At 35.3% G+C, this 25,119-nt stretch overlaps 1 protein-coding gene across 2 annotated transcripts in view; it reads left to right on the top strand.

Moving 5' to 3' along the window:
• LOC126721177 (uncharacterized) overlaps positions 1–24,282 on the top strand; it is a 32,759-nt gene extending 8,477 nt beyond the window's left edge. The window contains exons 4-18 of one of the 2 annotated variants that reach the window (XM_050424204.1): positions 5,513–5,555; positions 6,816–7,040; positions 7,157–7,273; positions 9,613–9,684; positions 20,809–20,853; positions 20,952–21,031; positions 21,203–21,267; positions 21,352–21,418; positions 21,595–21,708; positions 22,874–22,947; positions 23,358–23,455; positions 23,535–23,594; positions 23,715–23,783; positions 23,874–23,927; positions 24,010–24,282. In XM_050424204.1, coding sequence (XP_050280161.1) covers positions 5,513–5,555; positions 6,816–7,040; positions 7,157–7,273; positions 9,613–9,684; positions 20,809–20,853; positions 20,952–21,031; positions 21,203–21,267; positions 21,352–21,418; positions 21,595–21,708; positions 22,874–22,947; positions 23,358–23,455; positions 23,535–23,594; positions 23,715–23,783; positions 23,874–23,927; positions 24,010–24,081 — 1,255 coding nt within the window. In that variant the 3' untranslated portion in view covers positions 24,082–24,282. The remainder of the gene's footprint in view (positions 1–5,512; positions 5,556–6,815; positions 7,041–7,156; positions 7,274–9,612; positions 9,685–20,808; positions 20,854–20,951; positions 21,032–21,202; positions 21,268–21,351; positions 21,419–21,594; positions 21,709–22,873; positions 22,948–23,357; positions 23,456–23,534; positions 23,595–23,714; positions 23,784–23,873; positions 23,928–24,009) is intronic. The other variant, XM_050424205.1, reaches the window with a different exon arrangement.
• Positions 24,283–25,119: the final 837 nt, after the last annotated feature.

The raw sequence follows: 25,119 nt of genomic DNA, 5'->3' as shown, positions 1-25,119 counted from the left end.
TTTGAAAGAATTGAATGAGGAGCTGTATAAGGTGAAAATCTCATGTATGGTTCTGTAGAGTGGCAGTAAGGGTTACTAATCTGTCAACTATCACTGTAAAACTCTAGGCGGATGTGTTTCTAACTGGGGGAAGAATTATGCAAAGATGGAAAATTAATTTTTTACTAGTTCACAAATATTTCTTACTGGGGGAAGAATGATGTAGCGATGGAAAATTAACTTTTTACTACACAAATTTGCCTGTTGAAGATTTATTTTATGGGGCCCATGTGTTAAGTCAAATTGAAGTACAAGTTATGTGGTTTTAGAGGTTTAGTTATGTATGTTTTAGGGATAAAATAGTTTTTTTTTGGTTAAATATGGTCAAATTTGAATTTATGGGCAACATTTTATTTTCTCAATCCCTGTGAAATTTTAAGTGTATTTTGGTAGTTAAACTTATCCAAAAAAAAAAAAAGAAGTGTTGGTAGTTTAGGAGTCTTAATACCATGGTTTATAAGAACTAGACCGGACTGGCCGGTTTGACCAGGAATTGAACACTAATTTGGTCTGATTGTTTTAGAAAACCACAAAAGTAAGTTTAACTGGAACTGGATGGTTTGATCGGAGAAACCGTGGATCAGGACAGTTTGACTGGTTATGGAGTGTTTTGCGTAAAACATCAAAATGCAGAAGCCATGACCATTGTTTGCTACTGATTTGAATGATGGGAGTGTAAGAAAAAGAAAAAAAGAAATTACTTGAGGAGAGGGATTTAATGAAGACACCATCTGAGCAGGCACAAGCATGCTGACCAAGGCAATCAAGTCTAACAAAAGAGAGAAGAAGCAGTTCTAAGTTGAGAGAGAGAAGAAATAAACTTTTAAGGCTTAGAAGAAGTGGGGGGATGACCAATGAGGTATCTGGCGAAAATAACAAAAAGATAAACAAGTGGGGTAGGTGGGGTATTTAATGGCTAGCTAATATATATATATATATATATATATTTATTTATTTATTTTCCCTCTTGTGGAGGAAGATGGCTTAAGAATGGAAAAGAGGAGTAGAGACAAATTGAAGATTGAGTTAGAAAAAAATTTTCTTTTTTGGAGGAATCTAGCTAAAGACAAAAATGTGGGGCAATATGCTTTAGAAAGGGGATGGGAATACAAAGTTCTCTCACAAGTTGGCAAATTCCCACGGCCATTTGAACATTATTAAGAATTTTGAAGTGGATGGAATATTGTTAGGGAAGAAAATGATGTCCAAGATGGCATCATTAACTGATATTAAGAATTTGTACAAGGAATCAGTTGAATTGAGTTTGAAGGTTGATGGTATTGAGTTTGTAACATTAGGGGAAGATAAAGAGTGGCCTGAGAAATGGTTTGATAAAGAGCAAGTTCTTGTAGTTGTAAAGCACATGCATTGGGATAATGTAGCAAGTCAGATACCTTCAATATAGCTTTCTACAAAGGTTTTAGGGTGTGGTTAAAAAGAACATGCATTGGGATAAGGTATCCAGTCAGATACCTTCATTATTTCTTTCTATTAAAGTTGTTAGGGAGTGGTTAAAGAGGATTTGCGAAAGTATTCAAAAAAATTTAATATGGAAAATGATTGAAGAACATGAATTATCTATGAAAGATTCAATTCTTCTATTAGTTGTCCTTGGATGTGGGAACATGAATTATCTTACTTATAAAAACAAAAATGAATTATATATGAGAGATTCAAATCTTGGTTGTCCTTGGATGCTAGTAGACCACCTAGACCACCCATGATACTTGATTTTATTGATTAATTGTATTTCTATTTTGCTGTAAAGAACCTTGGGTATACAACTTTTATACTCCACTAGTTTCCCATGCTTGATTCCTTCTTTGCTAAATGAAATTATTTGTACCTATTCAAAATCAATAATAAAATAAAACCAAAGTCCCTTAATTATTACCTATTACAACAATTACATGATTCTGAAAATACCCTTGACTCTTGAAGAAACCAAGTAAAACATAATATGTGATATTAAATATCTAATTGACTTCCATGGACACTTATTTTTGGACTTTGCCATCTTAAGATTCTTGAGTCTCCAACCATGCAATGATTGTGCCATTATGCGTTCTCTTATAAGTTTCCCATCTTGTTTAATGTAATTTTTTAGGAGAATCTTTTGAACAAATTGTGAGCGTAAAGGTTGCATGGCTTTTCTCTTTTCTTTGGTAGTCACCACCTGGTTTAGGTCCAGAACCAAAATGGAGGTCTACATACTAGAAACTAAATCCAGAGTTAAGGTATGGGGATGAGAAGGTGTTTGTGGGCCAGCCTTTACTAATGTTGATAGGCTACTCTTAATTAAGGATATTATTAATAAAGCCCAAAAATCCAAGATTCTAATCATGAATTTATTACAATAAAACACACAAGGCAAATATCAAAATATAAAAGGAAACATATAAAAGCAATTAAATCAAATCAAGTCAAATCAATTATTCTTTTGTCTCTTAGAATAGGTTTTTGATTCCTTTATTTCTCTTTGTTTCTTTGTTGTTCTTTGTTCACTACCGTGAACTCTTTGTATCTTTTCTTCTTTTCTTTAAATAATATTACTTTCTTACCTATCAAATTTTTTTTTCTTAGCCTAATTAAATAGCAATAAAATCAGACAAATTAATCAAACATTTATAAGGAAACAAAACATGCCAAATATATTTATCACCCTAACCCTAGATATTCATATTCAAACAGAATCATTAAACATGGAAAAATATCAAGGCAAATGAATTAGACAATTATCTTCTCTTTGTTGATGACTCTCTAATTTTTTGTGATGCTGATCTTGACCAGTTTCTGATTCTCCATATGGTGCTTGTTTGGTTTGAGATGGTTTTTGGTCTAAAAATAAATCTAGGCAAGTCATAATTGGTTCAATAATATTATTGAATGTTCTTGGCTGCAAGCAAGGTACTCTTCCAATGAAATATTTGGGTCTGCCTTTGGGTGCTAAATTCAAGGATATGATAATATGGAACCCGATTTTGGAGAAGATGGAAAGGAGATTAACGGGATGGAAAGGTTTGTACTAATCCAAGGGAGGTAGAGTCAGTTTAATTAAAAGCACTCTAACAAATTTACCTACTTATTTTCTATCTCTATTTCCTATCCTTGCTGCTGTAGCTAATCGAATTGCAAAAATTCAGCGGAATTTCTTATGGGGTGGGCCAGGGGATGAACCCAAATTTCACCTGGTTAAATGGGCTGCTGTTTGTACTCCTCTTTCTTCAGGTGGCTTGGGGGTAAGGAAAGTAAGACTTTTAAATGAAACTTTGCTCGAGAAGTGGCTATGGAGATTTGGGCTTGAAAGGAATGCCCTTTGGAGGCAAGTGATAGAGGTGAAATATGGATGTAGATGGGGTGGCTGGTGTACCAGTCTAGTTTCTGGTCCATATGGTGTTGGTTTGTGGAAAAATATTAGTCGGGGATGACATCTTTTCCAGTTATATTTTGTATGATATTGGTGATGGGTCAAGGGTGAAATTTTGGCAAGATTGTTGGTGTGGGGAGACACCTTTTGCTGTCTACTATCCTAAATTGTTTAGATTTTGCAGAGATAAGAAGGCAAGTGTGGCTGAGCTTATGAAGTTCACTAATGAGGTCCTATTTTAGGATGTAAGTTTCTTTAGGGGTTTTCATGTTCGGGAATTGGAGGCTGTGTCAAGCTTCATGGATACCATATATGGCTCTTCAGTAAGGGGGTTCAAGGAGGATAAAATGAGTTGGAAACCAGATAGAAATAAGGGGTTCATGGTTAATGATTATTATAGTCTTTTAGTGGGCCAAAATGATTTTTGTTTTCCTTGGAAAAGCATTTGGAAGCAGAAGATCCTTTCTCAAGTGGCTTTCTTTGTCTGGACTGCTGCTTTGGGAAAATGCTTAACTGTTGACAATTTAAGAAAAGGGAAGGTTTGGATATTGGATTGGTGTTATATGTGCAAGTGTAATGGTGAATCGGTTGACCATCTCTTCATTGTTTGGTTGCTATGGATTTGTGGTCTATGGTTTTGGGTTTTATTTAGAGTAAGTTGGGTTATGCCACAGTTAGTTGTGGGGCTCCTAACTTGCTGGCAAGGTCGGTTTGGTTGTCATCAAAATGGGCATATGGATAATTGTTCCACATTGTTTAATGTGGTGTCTTTGGAAGAAAAGAAATAGTAGGTGTTTTGAAGATAATGAGATATCCATTCCAGACCTCAAGTTATTTTTCTTTAGAACTTTATTGGATTAGTTGTCTGCTTTGCGAAACCAATCATTCTCTTCTTTTCTTGATTTTCTTATTTTGGTAATTTTTTGTACTTGATTTGTTGACCCCTGTACACTCCCTGTGTACTAGGGTGACCCTTTTTTGATATCAATAAAACTTATTACTTATCAAAAAAAGAAAAAGAAAAAAAGAATTCGGCCTTTTCCAAATTCTATCAAGATAGCTTCAATTACCCTTGGTTGACATATTTCAAGCTCATCATTAGGGCAGGGACTAAAGCTTATTAGCCGTTACAAAATGAGGTGTCTACACACATCTTGTGTATGAGGTGCCAATGAATTATAGCTCAATTTGCACTTCCTTCTCCCATAGTAATAAGATGGAGAGTGAGATTGTGGGTTCAATACCTACTAGGTGCGTGTGTAAGTAACTTGCCGATCAAATAAATAAATAAATAAAAAAAGAGAAAATCCTGTGCACATGAGGTCTCTACTCCATTGTAATATGATAATTTATTTATTTAATTTATGAAAAATAAATTGCCTGTCATATTTTCGACTTTCTAATTTTAATAAGAGTTTTTAATTAGTTTCCAATTCCATAGGTCTTAGTTTATTAGTCAATTTAGAAGTCCTAATTTGACTAGTAGCCCACTAGGCAAGGAATTCCATTTACATACGAGGTCAATATACTCAAGAGATTCATACTTGATTAGTGAAGGTATTCCATTAACAAATGAGATCAATATACTTTGCTAGTAATACTTTATTAGTGGAATATCACGTGTGTTGATTCATACCTAATGGAATGTTAAAGTGTGTTGAAGTATTGGGTCACATTAGCTTAATGTCTCCCTCTCTTTCTTGCTCTTGCTCTCTCACCCTTTTCATCTTCTTCTTCTTGGTGCCCTGAGCATGTTACTGTTCATAAGGTCCTGGAACATCCACTAATTTCCTTTTCTTTATTCCATATTAGCAAAGAGGGCTTGCGACTTACTGACATGCTTGCTGGTTTGAGTTATTTTTCTTGCCATTTCTTTTTAAAAGAAACTATTTTGTATCTTGTATTTTTTGTCATTGCAGATGCAAATGCATAGCATGCTCCACCAACTAATAATGTTCATTAATTTGATGTGGGGTGGCCATTATAAGTGCAAGTTTTGCTTTCAGTGGCTTCTCTATAATGTTTTTTATTTGTAATATTCACATATAGATTTGATATTATAACATCTTGGCAGATTTTAAATTAGTTGCACTTTTAATTTTGCAGGTGTGTCTCAATAAATTCATATTTCATATTCAACATGCTTCAGGTTTGTTTCAGCTCCCTGTCTTTTTTGTGATTCATTTCCTCCATGCTCTTTTATTACACTTAGTGCTTTCTTTTCAGAAAATCTTTATATTGATGATGTGTGGTACTACAACCAATGTTTTAAAAACCGTCCCATCCAACCATTATGAGTGGATTTTTTCATACTAGTCACTAAACTGGTACAAACAGCCTTCCAATTCCATTAAAAAAAAAGGTCATACCCAATGTACAGAGCTCCCAATTCCATCCCAGTTAAAAGATTAGGCTGAACCACTTTGTTCAAGGTATTTTGGGCTATTTTGGTTCTTCTGGCCAAAAGTTATATCTTGGTCCAAAATGATTTTAAAACTTAAAAAAGAAAAAGAAAAAAAAGGCCTGAGGTTAAGGTTTGTAGAATGGTGCTTGGGCTTGATGGTTTTCAAAACTTTGGCACCTATGGCTTGGACTAAACATGCTGAATGGTCATGACAATCAGAGCTTCATCTTTGTCTCTTGACAACTATGGCCAGAGACCACCTTTCATGATTTTCAAAAATGATTCTCTCTCTATCTATGAGGCTACACTCATGAAGCTTAAATAGGGTCTTAAATCTCAATGAGAGCTAAGTTCACCCTTTGAGCAGACATTGCAGATAGAAATTGACTATGCTATTAGCTCATCTTGTGTTGGGGTCATGAAGCTCATCTTATGTTGGAAAGACAGAAATGATGGGGGCATGTTTTCCAACGGAAATTCTTAGTGTTTGGTTGAATTCTTGAAAATGCTTCAAAATACATTTTCAGGCATTCAGCAAGATGTAAAATAAAAAATTTTTCTATTCTTTTACAGGGGAAAAAAAATCACCAAAATATACCTACACGGATGAGACAACTAATGGAGGAAAGACGAGTGTGTGAAATGTGTTGAGTGACACTTATAAAAAAAGAATGTGTTGTGTGAGAATGAGATAAAGATAAGATGTTAGGGAAATCTGAATAACCTATAAGAATGTGACCAATGGCAAGAAATAAAAATAAAGTATGCAAAACTTTAAATACACGGGACACATATACACATACTCATCCACACATATTCGCATACTTACCCACACACATAAATAGCTTGGGTTGTTCACTCTCTCAATAAAACTTTTTCATCATAAAAAAAAAAAAAAAAATTCTGAATATATATATATATATATATATTGACTACAACACTTTATCCCTTCTAGTGGGGATCGGATTTTAATTTTTATGAACATGAAGATATATTGCTTGTCAGGAATTTGAACCCCCACTTGATATGAGCCAAGATGTAGATAGTGGTGAAGACTCACTTCGTGAGAATGTCCCAAATGGTCACCTCTTCTTGGGAGACAGGAATGTTCACTCTTGTCAGTTGAACTCGACAATTGGAAGCTTGTGTTTCTCCACATCTGATCAAGTCTGTTCTGCGGAAGGGAGCAATGTGATGTGCAAATCACCCAAATGGGACAATACCAATGAGGTTTCTGCAGCTTCTATTTGAACTCAGTAACTTTTTAATACATGAGAATTTAATATATGGTTGGTCCCATATATGTCTTTTTCATTTAGAAGTTTGACCTCTGTAGATAACAACAGGAGATGGAAGCTGAAAGTCATCATGAGCCCATCATTGGGAGGTGTCCTCCAGGCTTCAATTATGATGAAGAAAGAGATAAATGTAGTGGAAATGAGATTACTAATTTGAATGGAAATGTATGTCTTTGTTTTTTTTTTTTCCCCATGTTGTTATACACATGTGAACTGTTTTGTGAGTGGTTAGAGTTAGATCTATGTTTCTTGGTTATATAATAAGATTTTGGTGCATCACTTGATTGATTAGATATGTACGATTTAAACCTTCACATAGGGTGAGATGGTAACATCTTTTACTTTTTCATCACTTTCGTTGTTTCCTTTTGACTTGTCTCTTTATTTGTAATTATTTGTGATATAGGTTGTGGACAAAAGCTTAAATGGGCTCAAATACCAATTTTGATTTAGGATCTTAGGAATTCAAAACATTTGATGTCTCTTAACATTTGATTTTTTAAGGGTTTGGGTAGGTTTAGGTAATAAAAAGATTGGATATTAAATTTTTTTTATGGACTTTTGGAGTTTGGTGTAAAACAGTGGATGGAACAAAAAATGAAAGACACGAGGCAACCACACTTTGGTTTTAGAAGACAATTACACCCTCAAAGCTTAAAATAAGCTTTTGAAATTCTATTAAAATCAATCCCACAATGAATGTTATTGACTATGATCAAGCCTTTATATAGGCTGGTGCTAAAATCCTTTCCTAGAAGGACTACGATTCATAAATAACCAATTCCTGGAAAGACGAGTATTATTGATAACAAAGAAAATGTTCTTAAGAACTTCTAAGCCAAATAGGAAAATGACTGAAATACAAAATAAGACTCATGGGTCTTTGGCATACAGCTAAGGAATGCCCATTCCCGAAATTTGGAAATTACCAATTTTTGCCTTATTCTAGTAGAACTTAATTAAGACTGCACTAGAAACTTTGGATTTACCTGATTTAGGTAATTTTTATATTTGATTTGTACACCCCTGTATACTCCCTGTGTACTTGGGTGTCTCTTTTTTGATATCAATAAATCTTTATTACTTATCAAAAAGACTGCACCAGCAACTTTCTAATCTAAAATACATAATACTAACACTCAATAATAAGTAAAGTTACCTATTAAAGGTGCCAAGAAAGCCCCACAAAAAATAGACCACAAATCTTGAATCTTATGGTGTTTGATCTTGTTTTTCCTTGATCTCTTTATTGTCTGCATCACTCAGGTTATGCTATTTAAATAGAGGGAGTTCCTTTGATGGGATGCATCTGTTGATGGTTAGGGAATGATTCTTGTGTCAACATCTCACCTTTTTCCTAGTCTCCAAAACCTGAATTTACCTTATGTATGCATACAGTGAGAGAATGCAAGATTTTCTGTGGCCTTACCTTTTAACATCTTCTAAAAGTTGTCATAAATATTTGTCTTCCCTCTCCACCAGTCGTCCCCTTCCTTGAAAACCACACCCACACACACACAGTTAATGATTTTAAATTGTGGTAGTTCCTTCAATGGGATGCATCTGTTAATGGATGAGGAATGATTCTTGTGTGAACATCTCACTTTTCCTAGTCTCCAAAATTTGAATAGGCCCATAATGTTGTATGCTTCCAACGAGAGAAATGCAAGAATTTATATTGCCTCAGGGCAGAGGGCCTACTCGAGATCAGTGACTGGGACCAGAAGCCAATAACTATAGTTAGTTGTCAAAGTGGAAATCTCTTAAAGAGTTGTTTCCAAACAAAGGGAGCAGAGGATTTTGATATGTTTTCCTAGAAAGGTAGATAGAGACCTAATAGTATTATCCTTTCTTGAGTGCTCAGAAAGGGCCAAACCAACTGAAAATAAGTTAATAATCTCACTCCCTCAAGCTTTGCACCTTTTTTTTCCCTTTCAACAGAGGGAACTTCAAGTTTTAGGGAAAAATTCAGTTAAACTCAATGCCTAACCTCTTACTATATTTTTAACTATGCTGATTCAACTACTGCTTATGCTGGAAATCTCTCTACACCGTCAATCCACACCTCCCTTTCTCTTGAAATTGGGAGCTGATGGTGAATGGGAGGAGTGAGGAAAGGTAGTATTTGTTGAAAGTTGAAGCTAATAAAATAACTCTTAATTTTTCTTTAAAAATGGATCAGAACTCTTCAGCCTGTCTCCTCCAACCATATTGGTAGAGACTACTACTTTCTAACTAATACTATTTTATATATACTGCTTTATTTATAATGATTATGGGTTTATGAGATATATGCATCGCATAAAGGAGATGCTTAGCATTTTCACAGTTTCACTTGAATTCCCACCCCCCCCCCCCCTCCCCCCTCTCTCTATTTGCTTGTTTGTTCAAGCAAAGACTCATTTATGCATTTATTTATTTATTTATTTTTTCCCGTCAATGTTGTTTACTTTAAAAGCTCCTAGAGTATACAATTTTGAATATCTTTCTTGCTATCATTTCAGGTATCCTCGTCATTTCATGAGTGGTTGGATCCCTCATTCCAGTTGAATGTTCCTTTAGTTGATGTTGACAAGGTATGTTGGTTTTAATGTTGATAAGAATTGGTTTTATGAAGCTTTTTGTTTTTAGTTGCTAATATTAGAGAATTTTTTTGGTCTCATTCCTTTATAATTTTATATCTACATCATAACATGATTTAGCGTGCTCATTCGATTTATAGCTATGTTGCTTTTGTGCCATATTAACCAGTCTATGATTTAGAATATGCATGGCGGCATTCTCACTCTCAACAGTTATTTAGAAATATATTTTAGAACAATTTGGACAAAAATAAGATGGATGTGCAAGTAAATAAAGGAATGTATTTCCAGAAGAAAACAATAAAGAATTAATATTTAATAATTCAGGACTTCAGGAGTATGGTGGTATCATGTTCAATAGCTTAAAGAGAATGTGCAAGATGAGTTGTAAGATATGAGGGATTAAGGTTAAAGGAGTGAGATATTTGAGAAAAGGTTTAGGGCTACATTAGTGAGTCCCTCATCTTTTCACATATTTATATTAGGCTTTTTATTGCATGATTACGAGAATACCCTTAGGCTAATGTTAAATAACATGCTATTATAAAAAATAACAAGTAAGATTGTTAGCTTGATTTTCACATCTTGGAAGCAGTTAGAGCCATGGCTTGATACTCAACTTCTGCACTAAAATGAGCAATAACATTTTTCTTTTTATTGCAAAAAGTAATTAGTACAATAGCCAAAGGTGGACCATCATCAAAATCACTACTAGCCCAGTTGTCACCCTAAAACTTGTCACAGATAGAGAAGTAGAAATAGTCCTTGTCCAACAGTGCCTTTTAGGTAACACAATAGTGAGGGCATGCATATACTGGCTAACCACACCAATTGTATGAGTAATATTGGAACGAGCAAGATAAGGTAAATCAACTTCCCATCTATTCGTCAATAGAGATTGAGATTAGAGAACAGATCACCTTGCTAACCATCAAGTTTAATAGTAGAGTCCAAAGGAGTATCAACAGTTGAGCACTTGAGAGACCAATCTCATATGGAAGATCAAGAATGTATTCCCAATCTCAAGAAAACGATGAGTGGCAAGGTCCTTGGTGTTGAACTGTTGTCTTCATTATCTTTTAAAACATCAATACCTTTGGAGTCATTTCCAGAGATAATAATATCTTCCACAAATAATCAAGACAAGCAAGTGGCAAACGATGAACAAAGGCAAAATGATCGAAAATAATAACTTCATTGACTTGTCATTGGAAGGGAGTGCTTACATGTGGTTTTGGGATTCAGACATTCCTTCTAAGTTCAGCAGTCTAGGATTGACAGAAATCTGGTGTCAGAAGGTTGGGAGGATCATTATCTGGATGTAACCCATAGATCTCTATCCCATGCGGTGCCTGATCATTGTCCTCTTTTTGTAGAAGGAGGTGGTATGTCTAGGGGGAAATTTTCTTTTAAATTTTAAAATATGTGGCTAAAGGCGGAGGGTTTTGGGGAGAAAGTTCAATAGTGATGGAATGGATATCATTTCTTGGGTCCTCCCAGTTTTGTTCTAGCTTGTAAGCTAAAAGCCCTTAAAGAGGACTTAAAGCAGTGGAATGAGCAGGAATTGGGGATGTGTCATTTAGGAAAAAAAAAGCTAGTTGACTAAGCTGTTGGGCTTGGATTTGAGAGATGGGGAGCAAGCTTTGACCCACAATGAGAAAACTTGTAAAACTACGATCAAGGCGGAGATTGATTAGTTAGCATTTTTGGAGATCTCTTGGAGACAAAAAGAAAGAACACTATGGTTAAAGGAGGGGATAATAAATTAATAACTCTTGCTTCTTTCATAGACTTGCTAATTCCCATGGATTGGTTAATCATATGAGAGGTTTGGAGGTAGATGGTGTCTTTTATGAGGGTGAGTCGGATATTCGGGATCATGCGGTGGAGTTTTACAAGAAATTATATTAGGAGACCAAATCTTGGCGGCCTATTGTTGATGGCCTAGACTTTGCTTGTCTAGATGAGACTAAGAGTTTGTTGCTTGAGAGGGAGTTTGATAAGGATGAGATCATTCCAGTGTTAAGGGAGTCGAAGGGTGATAAGGTGCTTGGGTCGAATGGTTTCACTGTGGCTTTCTTTCAAAAGTGTTGAAGTATGCTTGAAGATGTGATGGCTTATTTTGCAGATTTTCATAGACATTGTGTCTTTGAAAAGTCTCTTAATGCCACTTTTCTTTCTTTAATTCCTAAGAAAAATAATGTAGTTAATATCAAGGACTTTTGTCCTATTAGTCTTGTGGGGAGTTTATTTATTGTAAAAGGTTTTGGCTAATAGACTTCATTGTATTCTAGATAAACTCATCTTTGATTCTCGAAATTCTTTTGTTGGAGGTAGACATATTTTGGATTATGTTCTCTGTTAAAGACGAGAATAAATAATATAAAGAAGCGGAAGCAAGAAAAAGAGTAGAACACAAGGGATTACGTGGTTCAGCCAACGGCCTACATCCACAAAATAAATCCCTAGTGGCTACATCTTTACTATATACTCTAGTCGTACTCCAGTCATCTGTTATAGTGAACCCTTAACAGGGTATATATAGAGACTAGAAGCTAGGGTTAGCCCAATATGGGCTTACAACATAATTGGGCCTCTTGGGCCATTACATCAACATAAACCCAATACTTTAACACCCCCTCAAGTTGGAGCATATAGTCATATAGGTCCAACTTGTAACACACAACTGCCAACTTGCTTGAAGAAGCTAACTATGATGTGAACTGGCCAAAACTTGAGGGAACTGGCCAAAATTGATGCTGACTTGACCAAAAAAAGAGATGAACTGGCTGAAGTTCTTCAATACCAAACAAAACCAAACAAAGATTTTATAGGGATTAGGTTATCCTTATCATGGATAAGTGACAACCAAAACCTATACCCAAACAAACAAAATCACTAAAAAAATCTGGATAGGGAATAGCCAAAACTTGCACCCAAACAAATCCTTATGCACCAAAACAAATTTTATCCCTATCTAGGATTAAGTTATCCTTATCCTGGAAAGGGAATAGCTCACACTATGAACCAAACAGGGGTATGCCCTATCAACCCTGACCAGCGATCATGTCAACTTCAACCAACAACCATATCAGTAGCCTCAGAATCTGCTGGCAACCGCTGCACCGGAGACCAACAAATCCAGCAGCAATAACCAACAAATCCGGCAACAACAACCACCGAGAAAACCACCCAAGACCCACTGGAAACTACCTAGAGATCGAGGCAAAGCCACCATGATTTTCGGCGAGCTATCTCCATGACCAGAAAGCCACTAGTAAACGTTGAAACTCATTGGGGAGAATCGGATCTGCCAAGAACAGGCCGAAAACAACCAAACAAGAAAAGGGCCACCAAGAAGCATCGAGAACACCAAAAACAACCAAAATTGATGGAGGATGGTTGATAACCACCATTGATCTGTCGAGAACAACAAAAACAAAGGCCAACCACTGAGATCTACCAAGCTGGGTTGTGGTCAAATCTGAATCTCGGGTCAGATCTATATCTATCGATGGGATCCACAACACCAACAACAACAGCAACAAAAGCCACGCAACAACCACTAGTGATGGCAACGAGATAACAAGAACAACCAACCTGCCAAGAACAACCAACAACAACTACCGAGAACAACCAACAAACTTAGACTTGAAGATTGCGTAAGCAAACAGCCATTGACAACCATCGGCTTCGATACTATGTTAATGACAAGAATAAAATAATTTAGGAAGCGGAAGCGAGAAAGAGAGAAGAACACAAGGGATTACATGATTGGCCAACGGCCTACATCCACAAAATAAAGCCCTAGTGGCTACTTCTTTATTGTATACTCATTTCATCTATTTTATTGTATATATAAAGACTAGAAGTTGGGGTTAGCCCAATATGCCATATGGGCTTACAACTTAACTGGGCCTCTTGGGCCATTACATCAACATAAACCCAATACTTTAACATTCTCATAGCAAACGAATGCGTGAATAGTAGAATCAAGATTCATATCCCAGGTGTGATTGTCAAGCTAGATATTGAGAAGGCTTATGATCATGTGAATTGGGACTCTTTGTTTTACCTAATGCAAAGAATGGGTATTGGGGAGAAATGGGGATGTGGATGTGGATGAAGGATTGTATCTCGACATTTCACTTTTTAGTTCTATTTAATGGTTCTCTAGTAGAGTTTTTTGGTAATTCTAGGGGGGCTTCATCAAAGAGCTAATATTTTATGTTGTAAGATTGAAAAGTTTGCACATGACCTATTTAGGTATGCCTTTGAGGGCTCCTTTTAAGGCTATTTCGATTTGTAATCCTATTATAGAGTTGGAAACACTTATATTTGTTGAAGAGTGGTAGACTTACTTTGTTAAAAAAGTACTTTATCAAACCTTCTGACCTATTATCTCTCTTTGTTCACTATTCCTAAGTTTGTGGTAGATAGACTAGAAAGGATTCAGAGGAATTTCTATGGGGGGTTTTAGAGGCAGAATTCAAATACCCTCTCGTGGTATGGAGTAAGATTTGCGCTCCTTTTGAAGTAGGTGGTTTGGGGATTTGGAGGGGTGGGCTTTTTAATCAAGCTTACTAGGAAGGGGTTGTGGCGCTTTGGGCATGAAGTTAATCATCTATGGAATCTGGTAATTACTTCCAAATATGGTTAAGATAGAGGGGGTTGGAGTACTAGAGTTGTTAGAGAGACTCGAGTGTGGGTTGTGGAGGAGTATTAGAGCAGGTGGTCACTGGTGGTGAGTGTTTCTTCAAGTATGTGTTTTATGAGGTGGGTGAGGGAAATCGTATTCGATTTTGGTATGATCCTTGGTATGGGTACCTTCCTCTAAAGGATCTTTACCTTGATTTGTTTGCGTGCTCTATTTTTAAGGAAACTTGATTTGTGATGTGCTTCTCTCTTCTCTAGATTGGGGGAGTAGAAGCTAGAATTTACAGTTCCAAAGAGCTTTCCATGATTGTGAGTTAGAGGACGTGCTTGCTTTCTTAAAGCTTATTTAATCTAAGTTGCCGAGGGGGGTGGGAGTTCATAGATTGTCTTGGAGTTTGACTAGGGGTTTGTTTGGGATCCGCTTATTTTGCTGAAATTGAAAACTTTTTTGTTGAAAGTACTCTTGAAAAATGATTTGAAGAAATGGAATGTGAAGGTTTTTGGAAATGTTGAAGATCGGGTGAGAAAATTGTGGCAAGAGCTTAGTGATTTAGAGATGATTGAGGATAGTCGAGCTTTATTGGAGGAGGAAAGGCTGGAGTTGGAGAGAGTTCGAGGTGAATTAGAAAAAGTTACTTTGATGGAGGAAATTTGTTGGAGGCAGAAGTCTAGAGTCCTTTGTATTAGGGAAGGAGACAGGAATACCAGATTCTTTCATCGTATAGCTAATTCTCACAGAAGATTTAATTCCATTGATAGGCTTATGGTGGATGGAGAATTGTCTTTAGATCCGGAGGCTATAGCAGGTTGTATTTCTCATTTTTATAGGCAGCTATATGCTGAAACTGTGGATCATAGACCTTTATTAGATGATGTGGAGTTCTCTTGTATCTCGGAGGAAGATGCACTTTGGCTAGATAGGCCATTTGATGAGGAAGAGGTGTTTGGGCTGATTAGTGATTTTAAGGGTGATAAGGCTCCTGGCCTGGATGGCTTTTCTATGGCGTTCTTTCAGTCTTGCTGGTGTATTTTGAAGGCTGAAATTATGGCAGTGTTTCAAAATTTTCATACTCAGGCTGTCTTTGAGAAGAGTCTTAATGCTTCTTTCCTTGCTCTTATTCCCAAAAAGGTGGATGTTGTGGAGATTAAGGATTTTCGGCCTACTAGTTTAGTTGGTGGGATTTATAAGATTATTTCTAAGGTGTTGGCCAATCGTCTTAGAAGGGTGGCACATGGGCTTATTTCAGATTCTCAAAATGCATTTGTGAAAGGTAGACAGATTTTGGACTCTTTTTTAATTGCTTCAGAATGTATTGATAGTAGATTGAAGTCAGGTGTTCCTGGAGTGTTGTGTAAGTTGGATGTGGAGAAGGCATATGACCATGTGAGTTGGGATTTTTTAATGTATATGTTGCAGCGCTGTGGGTTTTCTGAGAAATAGAGAAAATGGATAATGTGTTGCATCTCTACGGTTAAATTCTCCATTCTGATTAATGGTAGTCCTTCTGATTTCTTTGGTAGTTCTAGGGGGATTCGGCAAGGGGACCCCTTGTCTCCGTTGCTATTTGATATTGTTATGGAGGGTTTGAGTCGTATGTTGGATGTGGCTGCCACTACTAATCAGTTCTCAGGCTTCTCTGTAGGTAGTACGGCTGATAACTCGGTGATGGTGTCTCATCTTTTATTTGCTGATGACACTCTTATTTTTTGTGATGCTGTTCCTACACAAATAGCTTGTTTGAGAGCAATTCTTGCTAGATTTGAGGAGGTCTCAGGTTTAAGGATTAATTTGGGGAGATCTGAGTTGGTTCCTATAGGGGTGGTGCACAATATGGATGCTCTGGTGGGGATGTTGGGGTGTAGGCAATCCTCTCTTCCATTGAGATATTTGGGGCTACTGTTAGGAGCTAAATTCAAGGAGTTATCAATTTGGAATCCTATTTTGGAGAAGATGGAAAGGAGATTAGCAGGCTGGAAGAGGTTGTATCTATCTAAGGGGGGTAAGGTAACTCTTATTAAAAGTACTCTTTCCTCCTTACCTACATACTTCCTTTCCCTTCTGCCTTTACTTGGGAAGGTGGCAAATTGTATCGAGAAGTTACAACGAGATTTTTTGTGGAGTGGTATTAATGGTGATTCTAAATTACATTTAGTCAGTTGGGCTCAGGTTTGTAAGCCGCTGCAGGTTGGAGGGTTGGGTATTAGACGATTTAGGAGTTTTAATTCTGCCTTGTTAGGAAAATGGTTATGGAGGTATGGCATGGAGACTAATGCTCTCTGGAGGAGGGTTATTGAGGTGAAATATGGGAATGATTGGGGTGGTTGGTGCACGAAAAAAGTGACCAGTGCTTATGGTGTTAGTTTGTGGAGACATATTAGGAGTGGTTGGATGAGTTTTTCTAAATTACTTTTGTATGATGTGGGGGATGATACTAGAGTGAAGTTTTGGAAGCATGTGTGGTGTGGAGATCGTACTCTCCAAGAGGCTTTTCCGAAACTTTATTGTATTAGTAGAACAAAGGATTCTTCGGTAGCGGAGGTTATGTGTTGGTCTGGTGGGAGGATTCATTGGGATGCCAAATTTCGTCGTCCTCCACAAGATTGGGAACAAGAATCCTTTGATCTGTTTATGGATATGGTTTACTCTTTGATGGTACAGGGTTTGGGTCCGGATCAGGTGTGTTGGAAGCCAGCAAGGAGTAAAGGTTTTGAGGTTAAAGGATTCTATCTTTCCTCCTACCCTCCTACCATCTTATCCTTCTCTTGGAAGATGATTTGTAAATCGAAGGTTCCTTCAAGGGTAGCTTTCTTTTTATGGTCTGCTTCCTTAGGTAAGATTTTAACAACAGATAACCTTCGCAAACAACATGTGCTCGTTCTTGATTGGTGCTATATGTGTAAGAATTGTGGGGAGTCAGTGGATCATCTTCTTCTTCATTGCCCCATTGCTTGTGAGTTGTGGTCGTTGGTGTTTTGTTTGTTTGGAATTCATTGGGTTATGCCTCAGAAGGTTATTGAGTTGTTTGACTCTTGGCAGGGTAAGTTTGGACGACATAGAAACATAGAGTTGTGGAGAATTGTGCCTCATTGCTTGTTATGGTGTCTTTGGCGCGAAAGGAATGCTAGAAGTTTTGAGGGTTGTGAACGCTCTATGTTAGAGATTAATTCTTTTTTTTTACACACTCTACTCGATTGGAGTGTGGTTTTTTGTCATTTTTCTTGTTCTTCCCTTCTTGTTTTGCTTGATCGTTGTAATCTTGGTTATAGATTTATGCCCCCATAGTACATTCCCAATGTACTCGGGTTGGCTGTTTTTCATTTTTTAATAAAATTTTCGTTACTTATCAAAAAAAGATAAAGGTAAATTTTAGTTGAAATAATATAGTAAGACCCATAAATAGTACAAAAAAATGCAGTGGGACCTATGAATAGTAGCAAAAATAAGCTGAATAGTAAAATATGTTGGCAAAAATAAGTTAGCCAAACAGACACTAGGAGTGGTACTTTTGACGTACGCTCCTTTTATAACTGTCTCTGTGGTTCTCTCATCATTTCTGTCCCTTGGAAGAGCATTTGGCATTTAAAGGTCCCTATAAGGGTTTTGTTCTTTTTATGGGCTGCTTGGGGGCAGATTCTTACTATCAATAACATTGTTAGGGGTCTCTTCTTCCTAGTTAATTGGTGTTGCATTTGTTGTTGTGGGGAAATGTTGGACCATCTTTTGCTTGATTGCAAGTTCGTTCATGCGTTGTGTAGTGAAGTTTTTTGTATATTTGGGATCCAATGGGTGATGCCAAAAAAGGTTGCATCTCTTTTGTTTGGATGGCGGAATTGGTTGGGTGATGTTTGGAATTTGGTTCATGTGGTTAGTTTGGTAGGAATGTAATAGTCACATTTTTGAGGATGTTGAGAAACCTATAGATCATTTGAATTCCCTCCTAATCTAGACTTTGTTTGATTGGTCTTAGATTTGGGGTATTACATATCGTACTTCTGTACTTTTATTAATAAAATCTTCAATTACATATAAAAAAATAAATTGATCCATGTACACTTCCTCCTAAAGCTATCCATGAAGGAAGGCCAAAGGAATTCTTTATATCAAGTTGAATATAGAGATCAAGAATGACTAACCACAACACTAGGTAGGATCTTGTCAAAATTGAGACGTGCAAAATCTCCAGTTGATTAAACCCATATGTTTATGTATACCTTTTGGCAACCAACCACCCCTCAAGTTGCTCTAGGGGGAAAAAGAAAACCAATGAGATGGTACTTAATAGTGTACACCCAATGACAACCCACTGTTTGTTTTCCAAAGGAAAGAACAATGAGCTCCCAGGCCCAATTCTGGTGAAGAGCACTCATTTCTTTACCCATAGCATGTTTCCAGCTAGATGAAGACAAAACTTATAAGATTGACGAATAAAGATGGAAGAGATGCTACATGCAAAAGAATGCAGTCGTGGTGAAGCATGATTATAGGACCAAAAAATAGAGCAATAGGGTTGAGTACAAGTATGTTTACCTCATTGTAAAACAATAGGCAAACCATCAGTGTCATAAAGAAATGAGGAAGGAGCGAGAATCTTAGACAGAGTTGTTGTATTGGGTCTATAAGAAGCAACGTGTCTATCTTAAGATTGTTGATAAATTTGCAAAGGAGGATTAAGTTGGGAAGCTAGAGGTACTGAAGGAGAGGACTTAGATATCAAAAGAGTAGGAGAAGAGAAAACTCCTCACAACTAGGATGAAATCAGAAAAGAAACTTTGACTATGTGAGGAAATGAATGAAGTTGACTGAAAAAAGATAACATCAGCACTCACAAAGTTTGTGAGACTAAAGACTATAACAAGATAGCACTTCTGAGTACATGAGTGTTAAAAATAAAACACATTTCAGAGCCTGAGGATATAATTTATCCTAACCAAGATCAAGGACATGAATGAAGGTAACACAAGGGGAAAAGGATGATGATCCGGATATAATAGAGAAAATGGAGACTTATGATGCAGGATAGTAGAGGTTATGCAATTAATTAAATTGCATGTGGTGAGAATATCATCACCCCAATAGTGTTTTTGTACATACATAGAGCAACAAGGTGTGAGCAACATCTAACAAATGTAAATTCTTAAATTCTTGCACTCAGCAACACCATTTTGTTGAGAGGTGTGAGCACATCTAGTTTGATGCATAATATGATCTGCAATAAAAAGAATTCATCACAACTATGCATATCTGATGCATCATCAATGTGTAGAACCTTAATGTGCTTATTTAATTGAACAAAAATTTCATTATTGAATTTAGAAACAATTAGGTAATGCATATCTTTCATAAAAAGCAACAATGCATGTTATATTACTGATTATTCAAAAAGCTATTAGTAAATGGTGAATTTAATCATTTAACCATAATTTTAACACTTCCCTCATGTGTGGGTCTCAACTCCCCCTTATTAAGTGGGGCCAAACACATGAGATTTTTAATATTTTAAATGGGAGGGAGAGTAAAGTCAAAGATAGAACTTAGGATCTTCTACTTTGATGCCATGTTAAATTACTGATTGTCCCAAAAGTTTAAACTGTTAAAAAATTTTAATTTAATCATTTGAGAATAGTCATCAACAAATATAAAAATAAATAAATAAATGAAAGAAAGAAATCCACTCAAATTAGGAGTGCGAGGATGCTTTATGTCTCTATGGGTTACATCAAATAACTTAGATTGACAACTATGACTGTTACTCGAAAAGGTACTATGGTGATGCTTCACATTCTAGACTATAGGGATGACAGACTTGAGTTTCGCCAAAGACACGGTAGCACTCAATGTGGAGAAGGTGAGAGAGAGCCATCAGGATCAAATAGTAGAGTTTGTCCTTCTCATGCCCTAAACCAGTCATCTTATTTATCTGAAGGTCCCAAAAGACATATGAAGTGGGGTCAAAGGTTATAGAATGATGCAAATTCTTATTCAGTTGACTAACAGAATGCAAATTAAATGGAAACTCATGAATATAAAGACTAGATGGTAAAGATGATGACTTAGTGGGATGAAGAACACCCTTCCCAAGGATAGGTCGAGAAGAACAGTTATCTAAATGATAAAGTGTTTAATAGGAATCAAATTAAAAAAAGATGATCAAATATTTTTCTCAGCACCAGAATCAAGGACCCATGATGGGGATGAATTGGCCACATGCAACACTACCTAAATTATCTAATATAAGAGTACAACACGGAAGTGCAGTGCACAATTGTTGAACAAGGACGAGCAGTGTGCAATTCAAGCTGTTGAGCTTCAATTTATATTATCAATCCAACAAATACAGCTGAAAACATACTTAAGAGCAATTTGACTTCAATAGGTACAAAAATGAGCAGCTACGAGTTACTGTTAGTAACACGTAAGAGAAGGTTTCTAGATGTATTGACATCTTTCTTCTTCATTTTCAGGTTCGTTGTGTGATAAGGAGTATAGTTAGAGACTGGGCAGCAGAGGTACTGCTAGATTTCTTGTTGATTTTGGGGTTCAATGTTATCATATAAAAATTCTGATCCAAAGTATATGTGTCCTACTGTAATTATTTTTAATACAGGGACAGAAAGAACGTGACCAGTGCTACAAACCTATTCTTGAGGAGCTTGATGTCCTATTCCCAAATCGCAAAACGAGCAGGTAACTAAATTTCTTCTTATTGCTTTGACTACATTCAAAGTAGTTTCCTACTGCATCTTGAAATTGTTTATTCTAATGATCAATTTGTCATTTTTAATTTGGCTCATTTGGATGGTTCTTGTGTTTTGTTCAAAAAGTGTATTTTGTACTAAGAAAAAAGATGTTTAACAGCCCTCCTTCCTGTTTGGTTCCTGGTGCTGGACTTGGCCGGTTGGCTTTGGAGATTTCATGTCTAGGTAATATACATAATTGAAGATAGTTACACTTCTAATTTCAAATGTATTTTATTTACTGCCTAATATTTCTCATATCATAAACAGGTTTTATAAGCCAAGGAAATGAGTTCTCATACTACATGATGATATGCTCAAGTTTTATTCTTAATCAGTGAGAATTCGTGACAAATTCTTTCTAATCTTAATCTTATGCATCTTCCAACCATGGTGAATTTATTTATTTATTTTTAACTGGAGAATTAATCATTGTTACACCTTTTTTCCCCCAGTTTTCTTGTTCATTTTCTGTATTAAAATCTTTTCTAATTGGGTTGCTTGATTTATTAGTACACAAACTGCTGGAGAGTGGACTATATATCCGTGGATCCACAGCAATTGTAATTCACTTTCAGATAATGACCAACTTCGACCCGTTTCAATACCAGATATTCATCCAGCTAGGTATTCATACTACTTTTTATCTGAAGTCCTTTTGTTTTTGTTCTTTTTTTCCTTTTAAACCTTTGCAAGTATAATGATTTTCTTATTGTCTTTGAACACCATTGTGAATTTTCCCCATAATCTGATAATTTTTATTCCAAGTTTGCTCAAACAAAAGCAAGTGCTATGTCAGTCTTTTCAAGTTTGGGAACTTATTTACTGGTCTATAAAACAAGAATAAGAATAGATATTCTGAATTAGCCTCATAATATTACGTTTCTAATTTCATATTGTTAGGCATTTTTCCTTGTAAATGTTGTCCATCTTATGTGTTTAAGGGATGAGAATTTCGGATATGAAGGTGTTTCTAAGGGTTCTTGATGGTGGAAATATAAAGGTTGGTGTTTAGGGAATGCTAGGGTTGAATGGAGACGAGTTTAGGGTTTAGGATTTGCATTGAATGGGTTTTGACTTTTTCAAGAGTCACCTTTTACATGATGAGAAAGCTTATAAAAAATCTGTCCTAGAGAAAGAAAGATTAGAGAGAAACTTATACAAGGCAACAATTTGGGATGTGTTCATGTACATAGAGAGAGAGGGGTGTTTGGATTTGAGGTGCAGAGATGCACAAGGCAACAACTTCATTATTATTCAACAAGATGTCAATGATGGATCATATGGATCTATTTATTTAACTCATCCTTTAATGTTGGATTGCTTTAGTTCATTAGAATTCGTGTTAGATGAATTCTAACTAGTTTCAACCAACTTATAACAATTTGGCACTCTTTATAGCTCTGAAAAATCAAATTCTGACCTAGAGAAGTTAGAGAAATCCTAAGAGAAGTCTAATATTTTAATTTTACTATTATACCATTAGATAATTGGGGCACTTGTTTTATGTTGCACTAATGTTTTGTGTGATGTAAGTTATTAAAAAAAAAATGTTTTGTATTGATGTAAAGTGTCACATGTAGCTTCAATATCCATGTGCATTCTTTATATATAATAATTTTATTGAGAAGATTAATGCTTAAGCACACAGGATGTATACACAAGCTTTACTAAAAAGTTGTATGCAAAAATCAAGCTATTAAATAAAGAGAGCCTGTAAATTCTAAAAGTGAATGTTCAGCACTATTTATTTTTAATTTTTTAAATTATCTTCGACTTTCCATCCATGCAGTGCAGGAATTACTGAAGGCTTTTCAATGTGCGGTGGTGACTTTGTTGAAGTTTACGGTGATCCAAGCCAAATGGGTAAGAGAATACAATGACTTCATTGTATTACATGAGATTATCGTTCAAATACGATTGGTTTTAACTGCTAAGATCTTGAATTAACATTGGATAAGTGCTGCCATAGAAAGTCAGTTGGGGTAGATCACTGAGAGCCTTAGCCGGAATTTTCTATTTACTTCTGTTTATACTAATTAATTTAATTTTCAGTTATTCAATAATTGTTTGAATTGAAGGGATGGATGCACTTATGTTCTACTTGTAAATTGGCCAATAGTTTTGTGTCCCTATTTCATGTGGGTGGATTGGGGATTAGAAAGTTATTTGTTTTTAACTAAGCTTTACTTGGCAAATGGTTGTGGAGATATGTTCCACAGAGAGATCTGTATCTGTAGAACTCTCTAATGGAGCAAATTTTGTGGTACATGCAGGGTCTTGGGATGCAGTTGTGACATGTTTCTTTATTGATACGGCTCACAATATCATTGAATATATTGAAATCATATCGAGGATACTTAAAGATGGGGGAGTAAGTTCCTCAATTTGTATGGAACAATTTCATAGTTTTTTTTTTTTTTCCTCAATGTCTTGATTAATTGGAGTTACAGGTTTGGATAAATTTGGGTCCCCTACTATATCACTTTGCGGATATGTATGGACAAGAAGATGTAAGCTTCTCCCTATGCTTATTATTATTATTATTTTTTTTTTTTTAATAATAAATTTCCACATGCTCTAATAAATGAAATAAATGTAGAATAAGTTGTTATCATCATTATTGCTTTTAGGAAATGTCCATTGAACCGAGTTTGGAAGATGTGAAGAGCATAGCATTGAATTATGGATTTCAGATTGAGGTAGTGACAGTATCTTGGCCCATATATATTCTTTTCCCTTTTGTATGTGTCAATGAACGTAATTGTATTTGATTTATTTATGGACTGCAGAAGGAGAAGACTATTGAGACAACATACTCTACAAATCCTAAATCAATGATGCAAGTAAGCTTCTTCTCTCTATGTGTCGCAGCATTTCTTATAACCTTATTGGTTTGAGTATCTTACAATTTGATTATCTTTGCAGAACCGTTACTATGCTGCTTTTTGGACTATGAGAAAGAAATCAGCAACAGCGAAGGAGGTTTCACTTAATTAATTAATTAATTCTCTGGCTTCAAATTCTCAAGTGTTATAAGACTTACAGCTGGCTTTTCAAGTTTTTATTATTATTTTTATTTACTTATAAAGGGTATATATATCATAGTATAATTTTCAATAATTACAAAATGGAGTCAAAAAGTGTAGGCATGAATGCATCAATTAATTTTTATTTATAATTGTAAGAGTTTCTTAGAAAGGGGGGCAAAAGTGGACGTAACACGTGAAGCATATGTTGGATGAGTAAAAAGAAAATAAAATTCAAATAAATTAACGTCCACATTATATATATATATATATATATATATAATATTTAGAAATTCAGGATTCCGAGGGAAGAATCTTTGGTGGTACATCCAGCATGTATATATATATATATATATATATATATATATATATATATATAAAGACTTTTTCTTGATTTCTTATGATGTTCACACGTAGATCTTTAAAAGCTTTCATTTTTCTACAGCATTATTTTAATATATAATTTTAATTTAGTTTAAATTCTAAATAGTAGGATAAATATACAAAGATAATCATAATAAAATATATAAAGAAGGGTTTTTTTTTTTTTTTTTTTTGAAAGATAGTGATTTGTTGATTCTAAAAAATAATAATAATATTATTGAAATGATTTTTGCATTTCGTTTGTTTTGATGAAAAACCTTATGTGAAAATAGTTTTTTTCCATTTTTCAGTATTTGGTACCAAAAAAAAAAAAAAAAAAGAATCAAAAGAAAATTAATTTTGGTCAATAGAAAAATTTTGATTTATCTTTTTGAGATTTTTTTCCACTAAAATATTTTTGAAAAACAACTTTATCTAAGTGTAATCTAAATAAGAGAAGTTAAAGTGTAATCTAAATAAGAGAAGTTAAGTGTTCTTTTTCTAACTCTTTTAAGATTTTTATATTTTTTTTTCCTAATACATTTAATATTGTTAATTTATTTTTATTTTTTTGAATGTATTTTCTAGAAAAGTCTAAACAAGTAATTTGTAGAATTACTAGTGTCTTTTTAAATAGAAAATTGAG

Source organism: Quercus robur, chromosome 4, assembly GCF_932294415.1.
Source record: "Quercus robur chromosome 4, dhQueRobu3.1, whole genome shotgun sequence".
Classification (NCBI taxonomy): Eukaryota; Viridiplantae; Streptophyta; class Magnoliopsida; order Fagales; family Fagaceae; genus Quercus; species Quercus robur.
The sequence above is the reverse complement of the archived record's forward strand: the minus strand, read 5'-3'. Positions and strand labels throughout refer to the sequence as shown.